Genomic DNA, 19,027 nt, shown 5'->3' with positions numbered 1-19,027 from the left:
CCGTTAACCACTTTGACTCGGTCAACTGCCAACGAGGCAGCTGACCTGGACCAGACCCCACATGTCTGTCTCTCAGACTAGAAACGAATCGGTATGTTTAGCCTTTTTGTTTTATTTCAAATTCCAGAAAATCACTGAAACTTTGCAAAATTATATAAAATCCATTTCAACTCAGAAAATTATGAATAATATATCAAAATGCTCACAAAAATAAACTCTATCCAAATAAAATATAAAATAAAAATGTGTGACAAAATAAAAATTCACTTATTTTCAACCTTATTAATTATGCCTTTTCAATTATTTAAAAATACAATTTGAAATCAATAATTAGTGAAATTTCAAAATTTAATTTTAACTATTCAGTAACTAATTAAAATGTTAAGATTAATTTTATTTATTATATTTGCACTAAATTAATTATTAGTGGTAATTCATAAACCCTAATTGCAAATTACTATTTTCTATTTTCTTTAAATAGTAATAACTCAAGAAAATATTATAAGCCAATATTATTTTGGTAAATCAAAACTTATTTACTTAAACATCTTTAGTTAACAAGTTAATTATTTTAAAACCTAATAACAATTATTAAACCCTGATTCTTAATTAAACCTAAATAAGAATTACCCTAATTATTAATTCTTGTGGAAAATTAATAAAATGTTAAACCATTACTTCAAAGTAATTAGTAACCACACCTAAATTGATAATCAGAATTTTAGAAGTTGTACCATAATTTAGAAACCCTAGTTTCAATTTAGTAAGACTTGGATCCCATTATTTCATGTGATCAACCTAAATTAGTAGTAACTCTAAAACCCTAGTTATGTGTCATATGAGATCATATGAGATTCACATATACCTATAGAACCCTAATAAGAAACCAATGAATGCATGCTTATGATCCATTAGCATAAACCAAGTCACATGAGATTATCATTTCATGTTCCTATTCTTAATTAAATCTATATGATTCACTAGTATCACCTAGGTATAAACCCTAGCTTGTTACCACATGTTAGCACCATTGATCATCAATCCTATATACCATACCATTAAGATCAACCTCAACCATCAAACCTTAGTAGAACTATAATGATGAACTCTAGTATCAACCTTGTGTAGCAATTCACATCACATGCTCCTATTCAACTAAACCCTACTTAAGAAATGATAAGTCACTTAACTTAGAACCATTAGAGATTATTTAGTAAAGCAATTGTGAAGTGATACGTCTCCAACGTATCGATAATTTCTTATGTTCCATGCCACATTATTGATGTTATCTACATGTTTTGTGCACACTTTATGTCATATTCGTGCATTTTCTGGAACTAACCTATTAACAAGATGCCGAAGTGCCAGTTGCTGTTTTCTGCTGTTTTTGGTTTCAGAAATCCTAGTAAGGAAATATTCTCGGAATTGGACGAAATCAAAGCCCAGGGGCCTATTTTCTCACGAAGCTTCCAGAAGTCCGAAGGAGAGACGAAGAGGGGCCACGGAGGGGCCACACCATAGGGCGGCGCGGCCCCCCCTTGGCCGCGCGGCCCTATGGTGTGGGGCCCCCGTGCCGCCTCTTGACCTGCCCTTTCGCCTATAAAAAGTCTCCGTGATGAAACCCCCAGTACCGAGAACCACGATACGGAAAACCTTCCAGAGACGCCGCCACCGCCGATCCCATCTCGGGGGATCCAGGAGATCGCCTCCGGCACCCTGCCGGAGAGGGGAATCATCTCCCGGAGGACTCTACGCTGCCATGGTCGCCTCTGGTGTGATGTGTGAGTAGTCTACCCCTGGACTATGGGTCCATAGCAGTAGCTAGATGGTTGTCTTCTCCCCATTGTGCTATCATTGTCGGATCTTGTGAGCTGCCTAACATGATCAAGATCATCTATCTGTAATTCTATATGTTGCGTTTGTTGGGATCCGATGAATAGAGAATACTTGTTATGTTGATTATCAAAGCTATGCTTATGTGTTGTTTATGATCTTGCATGCTTTCCGTTATTAGTAGATGCTCTGGCCAAGTTGATGCTAGTAACTCCAAGAGGGAGTATTTATGCTCGATAGTGGGTTCATGCCTCCGTGAATCTGGAGGAGTGACAAGAACCACTAAGGTTATGGATGTGCTGTTGCCACTAGGGATAAAACATTAGTGCTATGTTCAAGGATGTAGTCACTAGTTACATTACGCGCAATACTTAATGCAATTGTCTGTTGTTAGCAACTTAATACTGGAGGGGGTTCGGATGATAACCTGAAGGTGGACTTTTTAGGCATAGATGCAGTTGGATGGCGGTCTATGTACTTTGTCGTAATGCCCAATTAAATCTCACTATACTCATCATGATATGTATGTGCATGGTCATGCTCTCTTTATTTGTCAATTGCCCAACTGTAATTTGTTCACCCAACAAGCTGTTCGTCTTATGGGAGAGACACCTCTAGTGAACTGTGGACCTCGGTCCAATTCTCTTTACTGAAATACAATCTACTGCAATACTGTTCTACTGTTTTCTGCAAACAATCATCTTCCACACAATACGGTTAATCCTTTGTTACAGCAAGCCGGTGAGATTGACAACCTCACTGTTTCGTTGGGGCAAAGTACTTTGGTTGTGTTGTGCAGGTTCCACGTTGGCGCCGGAATCTCTGGTGTTGCGCCGCACTACATCCCGCCGCCATCAACCTTCAACGTGCTTCTTGGCTCCTCCTGGTTCGATAAACCTTGGTTTCTTTCTGAGGGAAAACTTGCTGCTGTGCTCATCATACCTTCCTCTTGGGGTTGCCCAACGAACGTGTGAAATACACGCCATCAAGCATATTTTCTGGCGCCGTTGCCAGGGAGATCAAGACACGCTGCAAGGGGAGTCTCCACTTCTCAATCTCTTTACTTTGTTTTTGTCTTGCTTAGTTTTATTTACTACTTTGTTTGCTGCACTAAATCAAAATACAAAAAAATTAGTTGCTAGTTTTACTTTATTTGTTATCTTGTTTGCTATATCAAAAACACAAAACAATTAGTTTACTTGCATTTACTTTATCTAGTTTGCTTTATTCTTGTTGCTAAAATGGCCAACGCTGAAAACACTAAGTTGTGTGACTTCACAACCACAAATAATAATGATTTCTTATGCACACCTATTGCTCCACCTGCTACTACAGCAGAATTCTTTGAAATTAAACCTGCTTTATCAATCTTGTTATGCGAGAGCAATTTTCTCGTGTTAGTTCGATGATGTCGCTGCCCATCTTAATAATTTTGTTGAACTATGTGAAATGCAAAAATATAAAGATGTAGATGGTGATATTATTAAACTAAAATTGTTCCCTTTCTCATTAAGAGGAAGAGCTAAAGATTGGTTGCTATCTCTGCCTAAAAATAGTATTGATTCATGGACTAAATGCAAGGATGCTTTTATTGGTAGATATTATCCCCCTGCTAAAATTATATCTTTGAGGAGTAGCATAATGAATTTTAAACAATTAGATATTGAACATGTTGCTCAAGCTTGGGAAAGAATGAAATCTCTTGTTAAAAATTGCCCAACCCATGGACTGACTACTTGGATGATCATCCAAACCTTCTATGCAGGACTAAATTTTTCTTCACGGAATTTATTGGATTCAGCTACTGGAGGTACCTTTATGTCCATCACTCTTGGTGAAGCAACAAAGCTTCTTGATAATATGATGATCAACTACTCTGAATGGCACACGGAAAGAGCTCCACAAGGTAAGAAGGTAAATTCTGTCGAAGAAACCTCTTCCTTGAGTGATAAGATCGATGCTATTATGTCTATGCTTGTGAATGATAGGACTAATATTGATCCTAATAATGTTCCATTAGCTTCATTGGTTGCACAAGAAGAACATGTTGATGTAAACTTCATTAAAAATAATAATTTCAACAACAATGCTTACCGGAACAATTCTAGTAACAACTATAGGCCATATCCTTATAATAATGGCAACGGCTATGGTAATTCTTATGGGAATTCTTACAACAATAATAGGAGTTCACCCCCTGGACTTGAAGCCATGCTTAAGGAATTTATTAGTACACAAACTGCTTTTAACAAATCTGTTGAAGAAAAGCTTGGGAAAATTGATATACTTGCTTCTAAAGTTGATAGTCTTGCTGCTGATGTTGATCTTTTGAAATCGAAAGTTATGATTAATGAGAATCATCATAATAAAATTACTACTACAGCAAATGCCATTCAAGTTAGAATTAATGAGAATATAAGATTAATGGCTGAATCAAGTGCTAGGTGGGATAGAGAAGAAAATGAAAAACTAGCTAAAGAGAAGAATATAGCTAAAGTTTGGACTATTACCACCACTAGTAATGCTAATGCTACACATGTTGCTGCACCTCCTACTCATACTAATAAAAGAATTGGTGTTAGCAATGTTTCCACTTCGAATGCAAAGCGAGAAACTGCCCGAAACTGCTAAAACTGCTGAAACTGCCTGTGATAAAGCTGCTGAAATTTTTTCCAACATTGGGGATGATGATCCCATTGCTTTAGATTATAATGGTTTGAATTTTGATGATTGCCACATCTCTGAAGTTATAAAGTTCTTGAAAAAACTTGCTAAAAGTCCTAATGCTAGTGCTATAAATTTGGCTTTCACGCATCATATTACAAATGCTCTCATAAAAGCTAGAGAAGAGAAACTAGAGCGTGAAGCCTCTATTCCTAAAAAGTTAGAGGATGGTTGGGAGCCCATCATTAAGATGAAGATTAAAGATTTTGATTGTAATGCTTTATGTGATCTTGGTGCAAGTATCTCTGTTATGCCTAAGAAAATTTATAATATGCTTGACTTGCCACCGCTGAAAAATTGTTATTTGGATGTTAATCTTGCTGATCATTCTACAAAGAAACCTTTGGGTAAAGTTGATAATGTTCGCATTACCATTAACAATAACCTGGTTCCCGTTGATTTTGTTGTCTTGGATATTGAATACAATGCATCTTGCCCCATTATATTGGGAAGACCTTTTCTTCGAACTGTTGGTGCTATCATTGATATAAAGGAAGGTAATATAAAATATCAATTTCCTCTCAAGAAAGGTATGGAACACTTCCCTAGAAAGAGAATGAAGGTACCTTTTGATTCTATTATGAGAACAAACTATGATGTTGACACTTCATCTCTTGATAATACTTGATACACACTTTCTGCGCCTAGCTGAAAGGCGTTAAAGAAAAGCGCTTATGGGAGACAACCCATGTTTTTACCTACAGTACTTTTTTTTTATTTTGTGTCTTGGAAGTTGTTTACTACTGTAGCAACCTCTCCTTATCTTAGTTTTGTGTTTTGTTGTGCCAAGTTAAGCCGTTGATAGAAAAGTAAGTACTAGATTTGGATTACTGCGCAGTTCCAGATTTCTTTGCTGTCACGAATCTGGGCAAAATCCCTCTGTAGGTAACTCAGAAAATTATGCCAATTTACGTGAGTGATCCTCAGATATGTACGCAACTTTCATTCAATTTGAGCATTTTCATTTGAGCAAGTCTGGTGCCATTTTAAAATTCGTCAATACGAACTGTTCTGTTTTGACAGATTCTGCCTTTTATTTCGCATTGCCTCTTTCGCTATGTTGGATGAATTTCTTTGATCCACTAATGTCCAGTAGCATTATGCAATGTCCAGAAGTGTTAAGAATGATTGTGTCACCTCTGAATATGTCAATTTATAATGTGCACTAACCCTCTAATGAGTTGTTTCGAGTTTGGTGTGGAGGAAGGTTTCAAGGATCAAGAGAGGAGTATGATGCAACATGATCAAGGAGAGTGAAAGCTCTAAGCTTGGGGATGCACCCGGTGGTTCACCCCTGCATATATCAAGAAGACTCAAGCGTCTAAGCTTGGGGATGCCCAAGGCATCCCCTTCTTCATCGACAACATTATCAGGTTCCTCCCCTGAAACTATATTTTTATTCCATCACATCTTATGTGCTTTTTTCTTGGAGCGTCGGTTTGTTTTTGTTTTTGTTTTGTTTGAATAAAATGGATCCTAGCATTCACTTTATGGGAGAGAGACACGCTCCGCTGTAGCATATGGACAAGTATGTCCTTGGTTTCTACTCATAGTATTCATGGCGAAGTTTCTCCTTCGTTAAATTGTTATATGGTTGGAATTGAAAAATGATACATGTAGTAATTGCTATAAATGTCTTGGGTAATGTGATACTTGGCAATTGTTGTGCTCATGATTAAGCTCTTGCATCATATGCTTTGCACCCATTAATGAAGAAATACATAGAGCATGCTAAAATTTGGTTTGCATATTTGGTTTCTCTAAGGTCTAGATAATTTCTAGTATTGAGTTTGAACAACAAGGAAGACGGTGTAGAGTCTTATAATGTTTTCAATATGTCTTTTATGTGAGTTTTGCTGCACCGGTTCATCCTTGTGTTTGTTTCAAATAAGCCTTGCTAGCCTAAACCTTGTATCGAGAGGGAATACTTCTCATGCATCCAAAATACTTGAGCCAACCACTATGCCATTTGTGTCCACCATACCTACCTATACTACATGGTATTTTCCGCCATTCCAAAGTAAATTGCTTGAGTGCTACCTTTAAAATTCCATCATTCACCTTTGCAATATATAGCTCATGGGACAAATAGCTTAAAAACTATTGTGGTATTGAATATGCAATTATGCACTTTATCTCTTATTAAGTTGCTTGTTGTGCGATAACCATGTTCACTGGGGACGCCATCAACCTTTCATTGTTGAATTTCATGTGAGTTGCTATGCATGTTCGTCTTGTCTGAAGTAAGAGCGATCTACCACCTTATGGTTGGAGCATGCATATGTTAGAGAAGAGCATTGGGCCGCTAACTAAAGCCATGATCCATGGTGGAAGTTTCAGTTTTGGACAACAATCCTCAAATCTCAAATGAGAAAATTATTAATTGTTGTTATATGCTTATGCATAAAAGAGGAGTCCATTATCTGTTGTCTATGTTGTCCCGGTATGGATGTCTAAGTTGAAGAATAATCAATAGCGAGAAATCCAATGCGAGCTTTCTCCTTAGACCTTTGTACAGGCGACATAGAGGTACCCCTTTGTGACACTTGGTAAAAACAATGCATTGTGATGATCCGGTAGTCCAAGCTAATTAGGACAAGGTGCGGGCACTATTAGTATACTATGCATGAGGCTTGCAACTTGTAAGATATAATTTACATGATACATATGCTTTATTACTACCGTTGACAAAATTGTTTCATGTTTTCAAAATCAAAGCTCTAGCACAAATATAGCAATCGATGCTTTTCCTCTATGGAGGACCATTCTTCTACTTTCAATGTTGAGTCAGTTCACCTATTTCTCTCCACCTCAAGAAGCAAACACTTGTGTGAACTATGCATTGATTCCTACATACTTGCTTATTGCACTTATTATACTACTCTATGTTGACAATATCCATGAGATATACATGTTACAAGTTGAAAGCAACCGCTGAAACTTAATCTTCTTTTGTGTTGTTTCAATGCTTTTACTATAAATTATTGCTTTATGAGTTAACTCTTATGCAAGACTTATTGATGCTTGTCTTGAAGTGCTATTCATGAAAAGTCTTTGTTATATGATTCACTTGTTTACTCATGTCATATACATTGTTTTGATCGCTGCATTCACTACATATGCTTTACAAATAGTATGATCAAGATTATGATGGCATGTCACTCCAGAAATTATCTGTGTTATCGTTTTACCTGCTCGGGACGAGCAGAACTAAGCTTGGGGATGCTGATACGTCTCCAACGTATCGATAATTTCTTATGTTCCATGCCACATTATTGATGTTATCTACATGTTTTGTGCACACTTTATGTCATATTCGTGCATTTTCTGGAACTAACCTATTAACAAGATGCCGAAGTGCCAGTTGCTGTTTTCTGCTGTTTTTGGTTTCAGAAATCCTAGTAAGGAAATATTCTCGGAATTGGACGAAATCAAAGCCCAGGGGCCTATTTTCTCACGAAGCTTCCAGAAGTCCGAAGGAGAGACGAAGAGGGGCCACGGAGGGGCCACACCATAGGGCGGCGCGGCCCCCCCCTTGGCCGCGCGGCCCTGTGGTGTGGGGCCCCCGTGCCGCCTCTTGACCTGCCCTTTCGCCTATAAAAAGTCTCCGTGACGAAACCCCCAGTACCGAGAACCACGATACGGAAAACCTTCCAGAGACGCCGCCACCGCCGATCCCATCTCGGGGGATCCAGGAGATCGCCTCCGGCACCCTGCCGGAGAGGGGAATCATCTCCCGGAGGACTCTACGCCGCCATGGTCGCCTCCGGTGTGATGTGTGAGTAGTCTACCCCTGGACTATGGGTCCATAGCAGTAGCTAGATGGTTGTCTTCTCCCCATTGTGCTATCATTGTCGGATCTTGTGAGCTGCCTAACATGATCAAGATCATCTATCTGTAATTCTATATGTTGCGTTTGTTGGGATCCGATGAATAGAGAATACTTGTTATGTTGATTATCAAAGCTATGCTTATGTGTTGTTTATGATCTTGCATGCTTTCCGTTATTAGTAGATGCTCTGGCCAAGTTGATGCTAGTAACTCCAAGAGGGAGTATTTATGCTCGATAGTGGGTTCATGCCTCCGTGAATCTGGAGGAGTGACAAGAACCACTAAGGTTATGGATGTGCTGTTGCCACTAGGGATAAAACATTAGTGCTATGTTCAAGGATGTAGTCACTAGTTACATTACGCGCAATACTTAATGCAATTGTCTGTTGTTAGCAACTTAATACTGGAGGGGGTTCGGATGATAACCTGAAGGTGGACTTTTTAGGCATAGATGCAGTTGGATGGCGGTCTATGTACTTTGTCGTAATGCCCAATTAAATCTCACTATACTCATCATGATATGTATGTGCATGGTCATGCTCTCTTTATTTGTCAATTGCCCAACTGTAATTTGTTCACCCAACATGCTGTTCGTCTTATGGGAGAGACACCTCTAGTGAACTGTGGACCCCGGTCCAATTCTCTTTACTGAAATACAATCTCGCAATCTTGTTCTACTATTTTCTGCAAACAATCATCTTCCACACAATACGGTTAATCCTTTGTTACAGCAAGCCGGTGAGATTGACAACCTCACTGTTTCGTTGGGGCAAAGTACTTTGGTTGTGTTGTGCAGGTTCCACGTTGGCGCCGGAATCTCTGGTGTTGCGCCGCACTACATCCCGCCGCCATCAACCTTCAACGTGCTTCTTGGCTCCTCCTGGTTCGATAAACCTTGGTTTCTTTCTGAGGGAAAACTTGCTGCTGTGCGCATCATACCTTCCTCTTGGGGTTGCCCAACGAACGTGTGAAATACACGCCATCATGAAGCCATCGTAAACCCTAATAGCTAATTTATAGAACCATCTGGATAACCATCCTTTGAAATGATATCATAATCAACCATAGTAATAAATTGTTAATACTTGCTATGTATAGACCAATTCTATTTAAACAATCCAACTAGTTCCTATTAGAGAACTAAATGAATCTAATAAGTAAATCTTAAAAGCCATAGCCCCTAACTATAGTAATTCATGTTCTTATTTAACCTGTTCTTCAAAAGTTATTCTTTTGAAGTACAAGTGTCAATCAAACCTTAGAAGCCTTAATCCTTCTTTAAAATACTCAATATTTCTTAAACAACATGTTCTTCAAAAGTTATTCTTTTGAAGTATAGTATAAGTAATCATCAACCATGTTCCATAGAACTTAAAATTGACAACTGATCCTTACATATTATTCCACCACTATTATTTATGTGTACAATTGTTATAATGTCTTATATCACTTGATTACGATGCTAATATAACCAAACCCTAATAAGAACCTTGTTTGAGAACCATTATAAAAGTGCAACAAACCCTAAAGAAATCTTTACAACTCATCCATCCTGAATCATCGAGGTTAGATTACGCTCGGGACGATTGCATCTCATACTATGCATTATAGCATCTTTGCCAGTTCTTTAAACATTGTCCTTACCGGACAATGATGGTATTTCAGAATTTGGAGTTATCACGTATCGAAGCTTTTTCCTGCATAATCTTGCAGTCAAGAAAGGCAAGTTCATCGCTTGCTCATGTCATTTGATTATTTTTATCAAACTATATGCAAAGTACTATACTTATCACTCATGCATTGAAAAGCAAATATTATTTTACAATTATGAATATGACTATGTGGTGGGCAATGGAACCATGGTATGTGTTGATATGGTGGAGGTTCCATTGCAATGGGTTATATCACCCTAGGATTAATTACCAATGCCGTCCAGTGATTCTAGCGCCGTACATATCGCGTTGACCATAAGATCTATAATGGCTCTGGGGAAGTCAGCTGTATCTTTTCCCTTCTGCACGCCAACGGATTGGTAGAGACGGTGGGGTGTTGGAGGCACTGCCGCAATAGGTTGGGAAATCCTTTTAAATCCCCATCCATTAGTGATGTTAATCTCTACCATCTATGATGGATTGTCCGGAGTACACCATGAGTAAAGCCGTATTATCGGGGGAAGTCTACTGGAGGTGTACGGTTGGACAAAAGGGTGGGTTTGCAGGGTCGCGGAGAAGGCAGTGATTGGCTTGGACCTTACACCTGGCCCCACACCAAGGAAGTGTGGACGGGAACGATCACCCGGTTGGTATCAAGGATAAGTTCTCTTATGGGAAAAGTAACGCACCTCCGCAGAGGATACTGAATTGTATTTGTCACTCCCTGTTCGGAAGGAATCGCGAACGCGGCAGGAAAGGAACTCCACGAAGTTCTAGTCAACCTGTGAAGACTGACGGGCATAGTTTTCAGAATAAAATAAACCTTTTGAAGAAATGTTTACAAAAACTTGCATTGGCCTATGACTTTCTGGTCTATGGCTGTAGCTAGTGCATGATACACATATTTCCTAATATGAACTTGCTGAGTACGCTCGTACTCATTCTATCTCGTTTGAACCCCCTTCTTAGAGCAATGCACCGAAGGAGAAACTACCGTGGAACTCGAAGACAAAGGAGTCAACTGCAACAAGATGAAGAATCCAAACAACGAAGTCAATGGAGTCAACTCCTGCATCAGTTATAATGGAAACCTAGACTAGCAATAGAAGGGAATCTTTCCCTAATCCTAGCACCTAAGTAGCTAGATTTCTATAGCAAGCCAAGTAGCTCTTGAACTTAAGCTAGCAATAAGATAGATTACGAGTCGTTCTTCTGGAGCTTTATTTGAAGTTTTACCTCACTGTAAAGTAGGAGGTTGTGTTGATCTTATGTAAACAGTTCGTGTGTACTTCTATAGACATACCTTGGACTCGCATATGTTTCTGTTGTACCACTCTGAGGGATGTAATATGGGTGGAACGGTGTTTCACTTGTGTTATGTCAACGACTTGTGTACTACACCATGCAGTGGTACGCTGGGTCACCACAATACATGAACCCACCTTGCTCTCAAGTGCCTCAGTTGGTTGTAGAGTTGATTGACACCAACCTTATGGCTAGTGAACTTCAGAACATGATCTACAATCGCTTTCAGGTCACGTTTCCTGAAGAACTGCACTCCGGTCATCCCTTTCTTGACCAACTCGCACACCCGATTCAACACGAAGCTGGACAGAGCGGCATACCATATCATGAAGTTATTTCTTTCTAATAGGGCAGTACCTATCAGGCACCGGGATGTAACGGAGTGGCTAAGCCGGCAACACAGAATTCGCCGATGGATTAGGGAAGGTTGCGTACTATACAGACAATCAAAGTAGCAACGTGCAAGAACAATGGTAAGTAAGCTAAGCTCTCAAGACAACATCATTGACAATGGTAAGCAAGCATGCTAAGAAAAATGCCTAGCTGGTACTAACTATCACACTTATACATGGACGACGTAGCTTAGAAGAAAGCAAAAGCAGGTGTTCGATGAAATAACGCCCACACGAAATATTAGGAACGCACTCTAGGCTTACAGATCGAAGCAAGAACTAAGGAAAAACTACTCTACTCTTACAGATTGAAACAAGAACTTACAGATCCACGCAGAAGTACTCTACAAGTGCAGATCGAAGCAACAAACTAAGCAAAACTACTTTAGGGTCTTACAGATCCAAGCAAGAAGTAAGAAAACTATAAGATCGAACCAAGAACTCTCTATACATACATAGATACCACCAATGTTAGTGTAGATCTAAGCTAGGGTTGGGAGGTACTCACAGATCCGGCGAAGGAAGACGACGACATGTCGGCCAGGCATAGGAGGATGAACTTCCGCGACGGAGGTCCACTAGCTTGAGAAGAGACCGTCCCTTACCTTGGTGGCCGGAGAAAATCTACGGAGGGATATCTCGAAAGGGGGAAAATGGTGGCGCGGCTTTGGGCGGTGAGGCTGGAAGGTGTAAATAGGGGAGGAGTATCGGCGAGAGGTGAGTGAATTTCTCCCGCCGTATTTTCCCCGGCGAGCGCAGGTTCCCGCCATCCCTCCCTCTTATCAGCGCGACACATTTTTGCCCCAGCGAGCACAAGAACAAGGCTGCATCGTAAGAAATGGCCGAATCGAGCGTTTCCCCTCGTACAACTTTTCAGATGCTTTAAAGTTCGTGTGATGTAGAAAATATTTCTCCCGTGGACATCCAAACGAAACAGGCCCTTAGAGTGATGTGGTTGCAACAGGTTTCAGCTTGCAAACATTAAGACCTTAGTACTTGGGGATTAGTGGGAATCATGTTTGGTATGTTTGGTAAAATCATGTTTGGTATTAGAGTATTGTGTTTATTTAATCCCCACCTAACCCGCCTTTTCCCAAAACTTAGTTCAATCTACTAATTGAGGATTGTGTTTTGTTGGAATTGGGTGAAGGTACAACCAATATTCTAAGGGATTATCCCCATGTTCAAACAAACTATTCAGTTTAATTTCTATCAAAACGTGGACGCCCCCCATCTCAAAAAAAAAAAAAAAAAAAAAAAACGTGGACGCCCCCAAAGAGGCAACGCATGCCAGACACGTCTGCGATAGGATGCCTACTACACCTGGTGCTGCGGTGTACAGTAATAAGGTACTCCCTAATTTTCTAACCATAAGGATAATAATAACAGGACAAGAAAAAGACAGAGCATGTAGACAGTATACACATATTGAACATGCTAAGCAGTTCAACATTTTACATAGACAGGCCATACCAAAGACATTTGCTGTTCACCTAAAGCTTGCCAAGAGAAATTCAGCTGCTACTAACAGGTCTAAGAACATCATTTTTCTCTTCTTCGAAAGAGTTCCAGCCAATGGCAATACATCAGAATGGTGGAGCTGAGCTTCAATTAGAATCCTTTGGAGCAAACAGTACCCTCACAAAAAACAAGCCATAGTCAAAGATCGAGTCATCAGGAGAGATAACAGCGCCGACATATTCATCCCGAAAAGTCCACTTGAACAATGAATTGTCCACTTCTAAAACAACATCCAACTCTTCATTTGCTTTCACAGCGACGATATGCTGGAATAATTTTTCGCTCCCAAATAGTTTGTCATCCAACAGCATGACTCCATCCTTACAATATCCAGTGCTAAAAGCCGTGAACCTCACATGATGAGGATGGTCAACCTTTGCATAGACTTGTATTACAGCCTCAACACTTCTTGAAAGAACTGTGTACGTTATGTCCAAATTACACTTATCACCAGGAATCCGTCCACAAAACAGGAAATCATGTTCTAAAACGATGTTGATCTCAACATATGCAGAGATTTGCTGCTTGTCAGCTGATTCATCCCCTTCCTTATTTTCCCAAAGATCAACTTCTAATAATGCCTTATCTGATACATACATTCCTCGGCATGGGCTACAAAGAGGCAAGACAAAGGATTCCTACAATTTAACATCTTGTTAGGACTGATGAGCAATATCCACATCCAAAAAGATCAGTGCGTAGCAGAACAAACTTAGTGAGATATACAAGCTCATGTTCAAACTAACTACTGAGTGATAATTCACTCCATCTCAAGGGTGGATTTTTTTTCACATTTGTTTCGATATCTAAGAATGCATGTGACTTGAATGTAATGATATCCCTTAAACTATTATATATCTTGTCAGCTGCTCAATATTTGTGAGTATCACATATCAGAATAGATTACTAGCACAAATTATGCATCTTGGGAATTCCAATACTTGTTCTAGAAGGAACGAGAGGAAGTGCAACATGTCATAATGAAAATTTTAGCTACATGATGTATGCATAGAGTTGTCTACTAAAATTCTGCCATGTTGAAGCCAGTTGAGGTAAATGAAATGTTTAGAAGTGTATACTCTAGTACTATAACAGATATGGAATGTGGTCGTTATAAGTAGAACTGTCTGTGTGGATAACTTCATAATGGGTACATGCATGAGAGATATGGGTGAATTTTTTCACCCTCGAGATGGGAGTAAGGGTGAAACTTTTTCACAGTTGTTTCAATATATGTAAGGCATGCATGCATGTGCCTATAATGTAAATCTGTTTCCTTTGCATCTATTTTATGTAGTCAACTGCTCAACATCAACGAGTATCAGATGTCAGATTATATCACTGCTAGGGATTTCAAGATCATCTACCCCATGCCCCCTAATATCCTGCTAGTTGGAGTTATAACCATCTCAATGCCTATGCATATAAGTTTTGAAGTATGTAAATAAGATGATTGATTTTTGTATGTACATGGCATACAAAAGTATAATCATATAAGTTTTGAGATTCCAATATGATGGTTTGATGTAAAAATAGTAATTTAAGTGTTAATAACAAAAAGGGGCAGATTCCTTGGACCTCGAGAAATAAAATAACTTGACCTCACACATCTTTTAATAGATGCAAGCAAAAGGGGACAAATCAAAGAAGCTAACTGTCCTAAATCTCAATGGTTGAACTTCGTGATTCAGCAGCCAACCAATTCGTAGATAAAACAAGCATAATCATGGTCCTAGATACAATTCAACAGCTAATAATAGGCGCATTAACTAAGTCTGCTTGCCTAGATAAAATTCTACTATAAATAGTCATTTCATAAAAGTGATGGAGTGCGTACAGTCATTAGTTTTCAAGTAAGATTTTAGATTATTCCTGAGAGTATCTGCTAGAACTGCATTACTTATGTAAACAAAGAAACTGCTCATGCATCTATGTGATAACATGGTGTTCGCATTTCATTTATACACTTTTAAAATATTAGAGCATAATGCCCCTTGGACATCCACACGTCTCCCCGCAATATCCAGTTCTAAATACATTAGCATGTAAAAGCAGAACAAACTCAGTAAGATATACTGTTGAATGATACTCGCTCCATCTCAAGGGTACATTTTTTCACATGTTTCAATATGCGAGACATGATGTGCCTTTAATGTAAATCTGTTTACTTCACAATTATTTCATGTAGTCAGCTGCTAAAAATCTAGGAGTATCACATGAAAGATCAGATTACCGCTAGGTATTTCAAGATCATCTACCGCATGCCCCCATAATGTCCCGCTAGCTGGAGTTATAACCGTCTCAATGTCCATGCAGATAACAACAAGAAAAAGAAATAGGGGTGTGTTTATATTGAATTATATCAATAAGATGACTGGTTTTTGTATGTTTTTGGTAAAAATATAATATATAAATTTTGAGATCAGATCTGGTGGTTTGATGTAAAAAAAAAAAATCATGTAACTGAAAACAACAAAAAAGGGTAGATCCCTCGAACCTGGAGAAATAAACTAACCTGACCTCACACATCTTTTAATAGTTGCAAGCAAAAGGGGACAAATCAAAGAAGCTAACTGACATACGTGATGAACATCATGATTCAGCAGCCAACCAATTTGTAGACAAGACAAGCCTTGATTACCTGTTTCTGAACCGCAACAGCATCTACCCTGGCGCGGTTAAAGACATAATTCCGGCGCGGGTCAAAGTTATCCCGAATGGCGAATATCCCATACACACTAGTGGGACACGAGGGCTCAGAGCTTGACAAACACAAAGAAAATATCTGTAGCATAGCTTCTGGTGTGCGGTACCCAAGAGTTGATGGGGCTGCGAACAATGAAGTGAAGAAAACTCAAGTTACTATTGCTAAGAAAATACATAGATATCACAACAGCAGAGATTAATTGCTAGGAATGAATGGCACAATGCACTTACTGGTAGAAGTGTCATGGGTCCTGTAAACACGGTGGTGGCAGTCTAACCCAAGAACACATGCACCTGTTGCGTCAGGAAACACCTTCATAGGACGAGGAGGTAAAGGGGTATCATCCTCATCTCCCAGGGCCATGATCTCCTCCCATATGTTGGTGTACTCTACAAACTGTTGGAAGGTGCTTTTTGCCCATTTGCGCTCTATCTCGTCTGCTTCGCTCTCAGGGTAAAGCTTTCCTGAAGAGTTAATGTAAAACATGTCATGTCAGCAGTCAAATACTTGAATATATATAAAAACATCCTGTATTTCCTTCAGATTGGAAGGCAATGTTTGTATCATCTGATGAGAGAATTAGCTACCTGGGCAGTTTGTCTCTTCATCATCGTCTATCACTTGCCTATCATCGTCGTAATCGCTGCCTTCCTCTGTGCTACAGTCATCGACTACATTTTCCCCTGAAGAATCAATGTAAAACCTACAGATTAGTTGATTATCGATTGGGTGGTGAAGGGCAATTTACTGTGGATGGAGAAGTGGATACCTGGGCAATCCGTCTCCTCCTCGTCCCCGTCTATCACTTGTACAGTCTCAACATCGTCGTCGTCACTAGTACCCTCCTCCCTTGCGCTCCAGCTGCTCCAATCGTCGTCATCGCGTGGGAACATGAGGTCCAAGGCACGGTGGGCAATTTCACAAGGATCTAAATCTGTGCAGTCGCAACAGATAATAATTGATCAAAACCTAGTTGCAACATGAGGTCCAAGGCACGCCAGGCAATTTCACGAAGATGTAAAAATCTGTGCAGTTGCACTCCCTATCAGGCAGGATCAATACTGAAGAATTATCGAGGAAGAGTAAGGATGGGCACCAGTGACGACGTGCGCCGGCTGGTCGTGGGGCTCGGCAACCTCCAGGAGATCGCCTGGGTCTTCCGGGCCGGCATGATCCGCGCAGGCGTTAGGGTAGTGGGTAGCGTGATATGAACGGCGAAGCTCCACTGCTCCACGGGAGACTTGCTCCTCCATCGAAGCCGTCGTCACGGGCGGCGAACGGCGGCGCGTTGGGTCCGAGAGGATTAGGGATTTCCACTGGAGGTCGCGGGGAACCAAGATTCTTTCTCTCGAGTCGAGGTGCGGGGAACGGATTATACTTGCAGCCGAGATATGGCCCGAGGCCCAGCCCGGTTCACTACATCCCGTCTCTTGACCGTTTCTGCGTTCCTTTGCGTTCGATTCGTTTTGCTTGTGGGCCGACTAAAGAGTCTATCTTTTTTTTTTTTTGCACAAGACTAAAGAGTCTATCTAGTGAGGTCAAGCACCGCCTCCCGGTGTTCATAAGTTTATGGTTGATGCGGCAGTGTCTCGTACTGGCAATCAGGGAGCTGTTGGTGTTATCTGTCGAAACAGTGATGGGATGAACGTTGGGGCGTCGGCATGTATTTATCCAGGAATCATAGACTCGGCAGTGCTAGAAACTATAGCATGTAGAGAAGCTTTGTCTCTTGCAGATGATTTGCTTGTCAGAAAAATTAGCATTAGTTCAGATTGTCAAGGAATTCTACGTGATATTTCAGAAGGTACGGGTGGTAAAAATGCAGCTATAGTTAGAGAAATAAAGGAGCGAGTTGGATATTTTGAGTTTGTTAGATTTGTTCATGAAGGTAGAAATTATAATTTAGAGGCTCATAGTTTAGCAAGGGCTTCTTCTTCTTTAGAACTGGGTGTGTGGCTTCTTAATACCCCAGTCCTTGTACCGATCCCTGTATCTCTCTCAAATATTATACATCAATAAAGCGGGATGGTTCATCTAAAAAAAAAAAATCTAGTGAGGTCAAGTTTGGCAACAAAGTATTTGTAAAACTGAAGTGTTTGTAAATCCGGTAGGTCAAGACTATGGCAAATATGCCATGTTAAAGTGTTTGTAAACCAGATTAAAGAATAATCCGGATTAAGTAGGCTTACTATGATAGTGGCGGATGGTGCAAACCAGTATACCAGGAGGGGTATACCGGACTAAGGCAACCGGTGATATCGAAGCCAGAGGTACGCCCAAGAGTTACAATCTGAAGATAAAAAGAACAAGAGTTCGGTTTATACCGGTTAAGTTACCGGGGATCCGGCATAATCTCAACTGTAGCATGTCGGCACCCTGGTCCAAGATTCCATCAAGGACCAAAGGACATGAGGAGCTAAGCAGTTCAGCTTTAATCAAAGCCATGAGGCCAAAGAAGAAGATGGCATAAAAGGTACCGGAGGAGGTCACCTGGTCGTCGATTAAAGAAGGGAGGGTCACCCCTGGAGCCAAAGAAGCTTATAAAGTAGCTTAGATCAGCAAATATACCCCTAGAGTTCCTTTCCTTGTAAGCCTCCTCTCTACTATATAAGGAGAGGAGGGGTTCCCCTGTGCGGGAGGATCGAGTCTTGGCTAGTTACAGGAGGAGATATGCTAGTTGCCGTACATCTTGTAAGCCTCCTCTCCACTATATAAGGAGAGGAGGGGTTCCCCTTTATGGTGCCTCTCAAGACGCTTTTAATGCTGACTTTTTACGAGAGTTAGTAAATCTTGCAAAAGATAACCCCCATCAAATTTTGATCGGAGGGGATTTTAATTTGCTCAGATTTCCTCACGAGAAAATCAAAGGCCATTTCGATGCACATTGGTCTTTCTTGTTTAATGTTGTCATTGATAGCTTAGACTTAAGAGAGGTGTTTATGTCCGGTCGACAATTTACTTGGGCCAATAGCTTGCCTAAACCCACGTACGAAAAACTAGATCACGTGTTGATGGATACCGATTGGGAAGATAAATATCCTATGGTGTCGGTCCGTGCACTA

The 19,027-nt window shown here is 40.1% G+C and overlaps 1 protein-coding gene across 1 annotated transcript; it reads right to left on the bottom strand.

Annotated features, from left to right (window-relative positions):
- Positions 1-13,148: 13,148 nt before the first annotated feature.
- Positions 13,149-17,325, bottom strand: LOC127341241 (uncharacterized). The gene is made up of 6 exons (XM_051367036.2): positions 17,062-17,325; positions 16,735-16,899; positions 16,553-16,648; positions 16,196-16,429; positions 15,900-16,087; positions 13,149-13,896 (listed from the first exon to the last, which is right to left on the bottom strand). The coding sequence occupies exons 1-6, from the start codon at positions 17,216-17,218 to the stop codon at positions 13,345-13,347; spliced, it is 1,392 nt and encodes a 463-aa protein (XP_051222996.1). The 5' UTR covers positions 17,219-17,325; the 3' UTR covers positions 13,149-13,344.
- Positions 17,326-19,027: the final 1,702 nt, after the last annotated feature.

Source organism: Lolium perenne, chromosome 3, assembly GCF_019359855.2.
Source record: "Lolium perenne isolate Kyuss_39 chromosome 3, Kyuss_2.0, whole genome shotgun sequence".
Taxonomy (NCBI): Eukaryota; Viridiplantae; Streptophyta; class Magnoliopsida; order Poales; family Poaceae; genus Lolium; species Lolium perenne.
The sequence above is the reverse complement of the archived record's forward strand: the minus strand, read 5'-3'. Positions and strand labels throughout refer to the sequence as shown.

Bases quoted from the DNA above. Each gene is read 5' to 3' on its own strand.
- LOC127341241 (XM_051367036.2), bottom strand. From the start codon at position 17,218: ATGGAGGAGCAAGTCTCCCGTGGAGCAGTGGAGCTTCGCCGTTCATAT. The intron at 16,900-17,061 runs GTGCCCATCCTT...GCGACTGCACAG, and splicing joins GCCGGCGCACGTCGTCACTG to ATTTAGATCCTTGTGAAATT. The intron at 16,649-16,734 runs GTATCCACTTCT...TTGATTCTTCAG, and splicing joins GGAGGAGACGGATTGCCCAG to GGGAAAATGTAGTCGATGAC.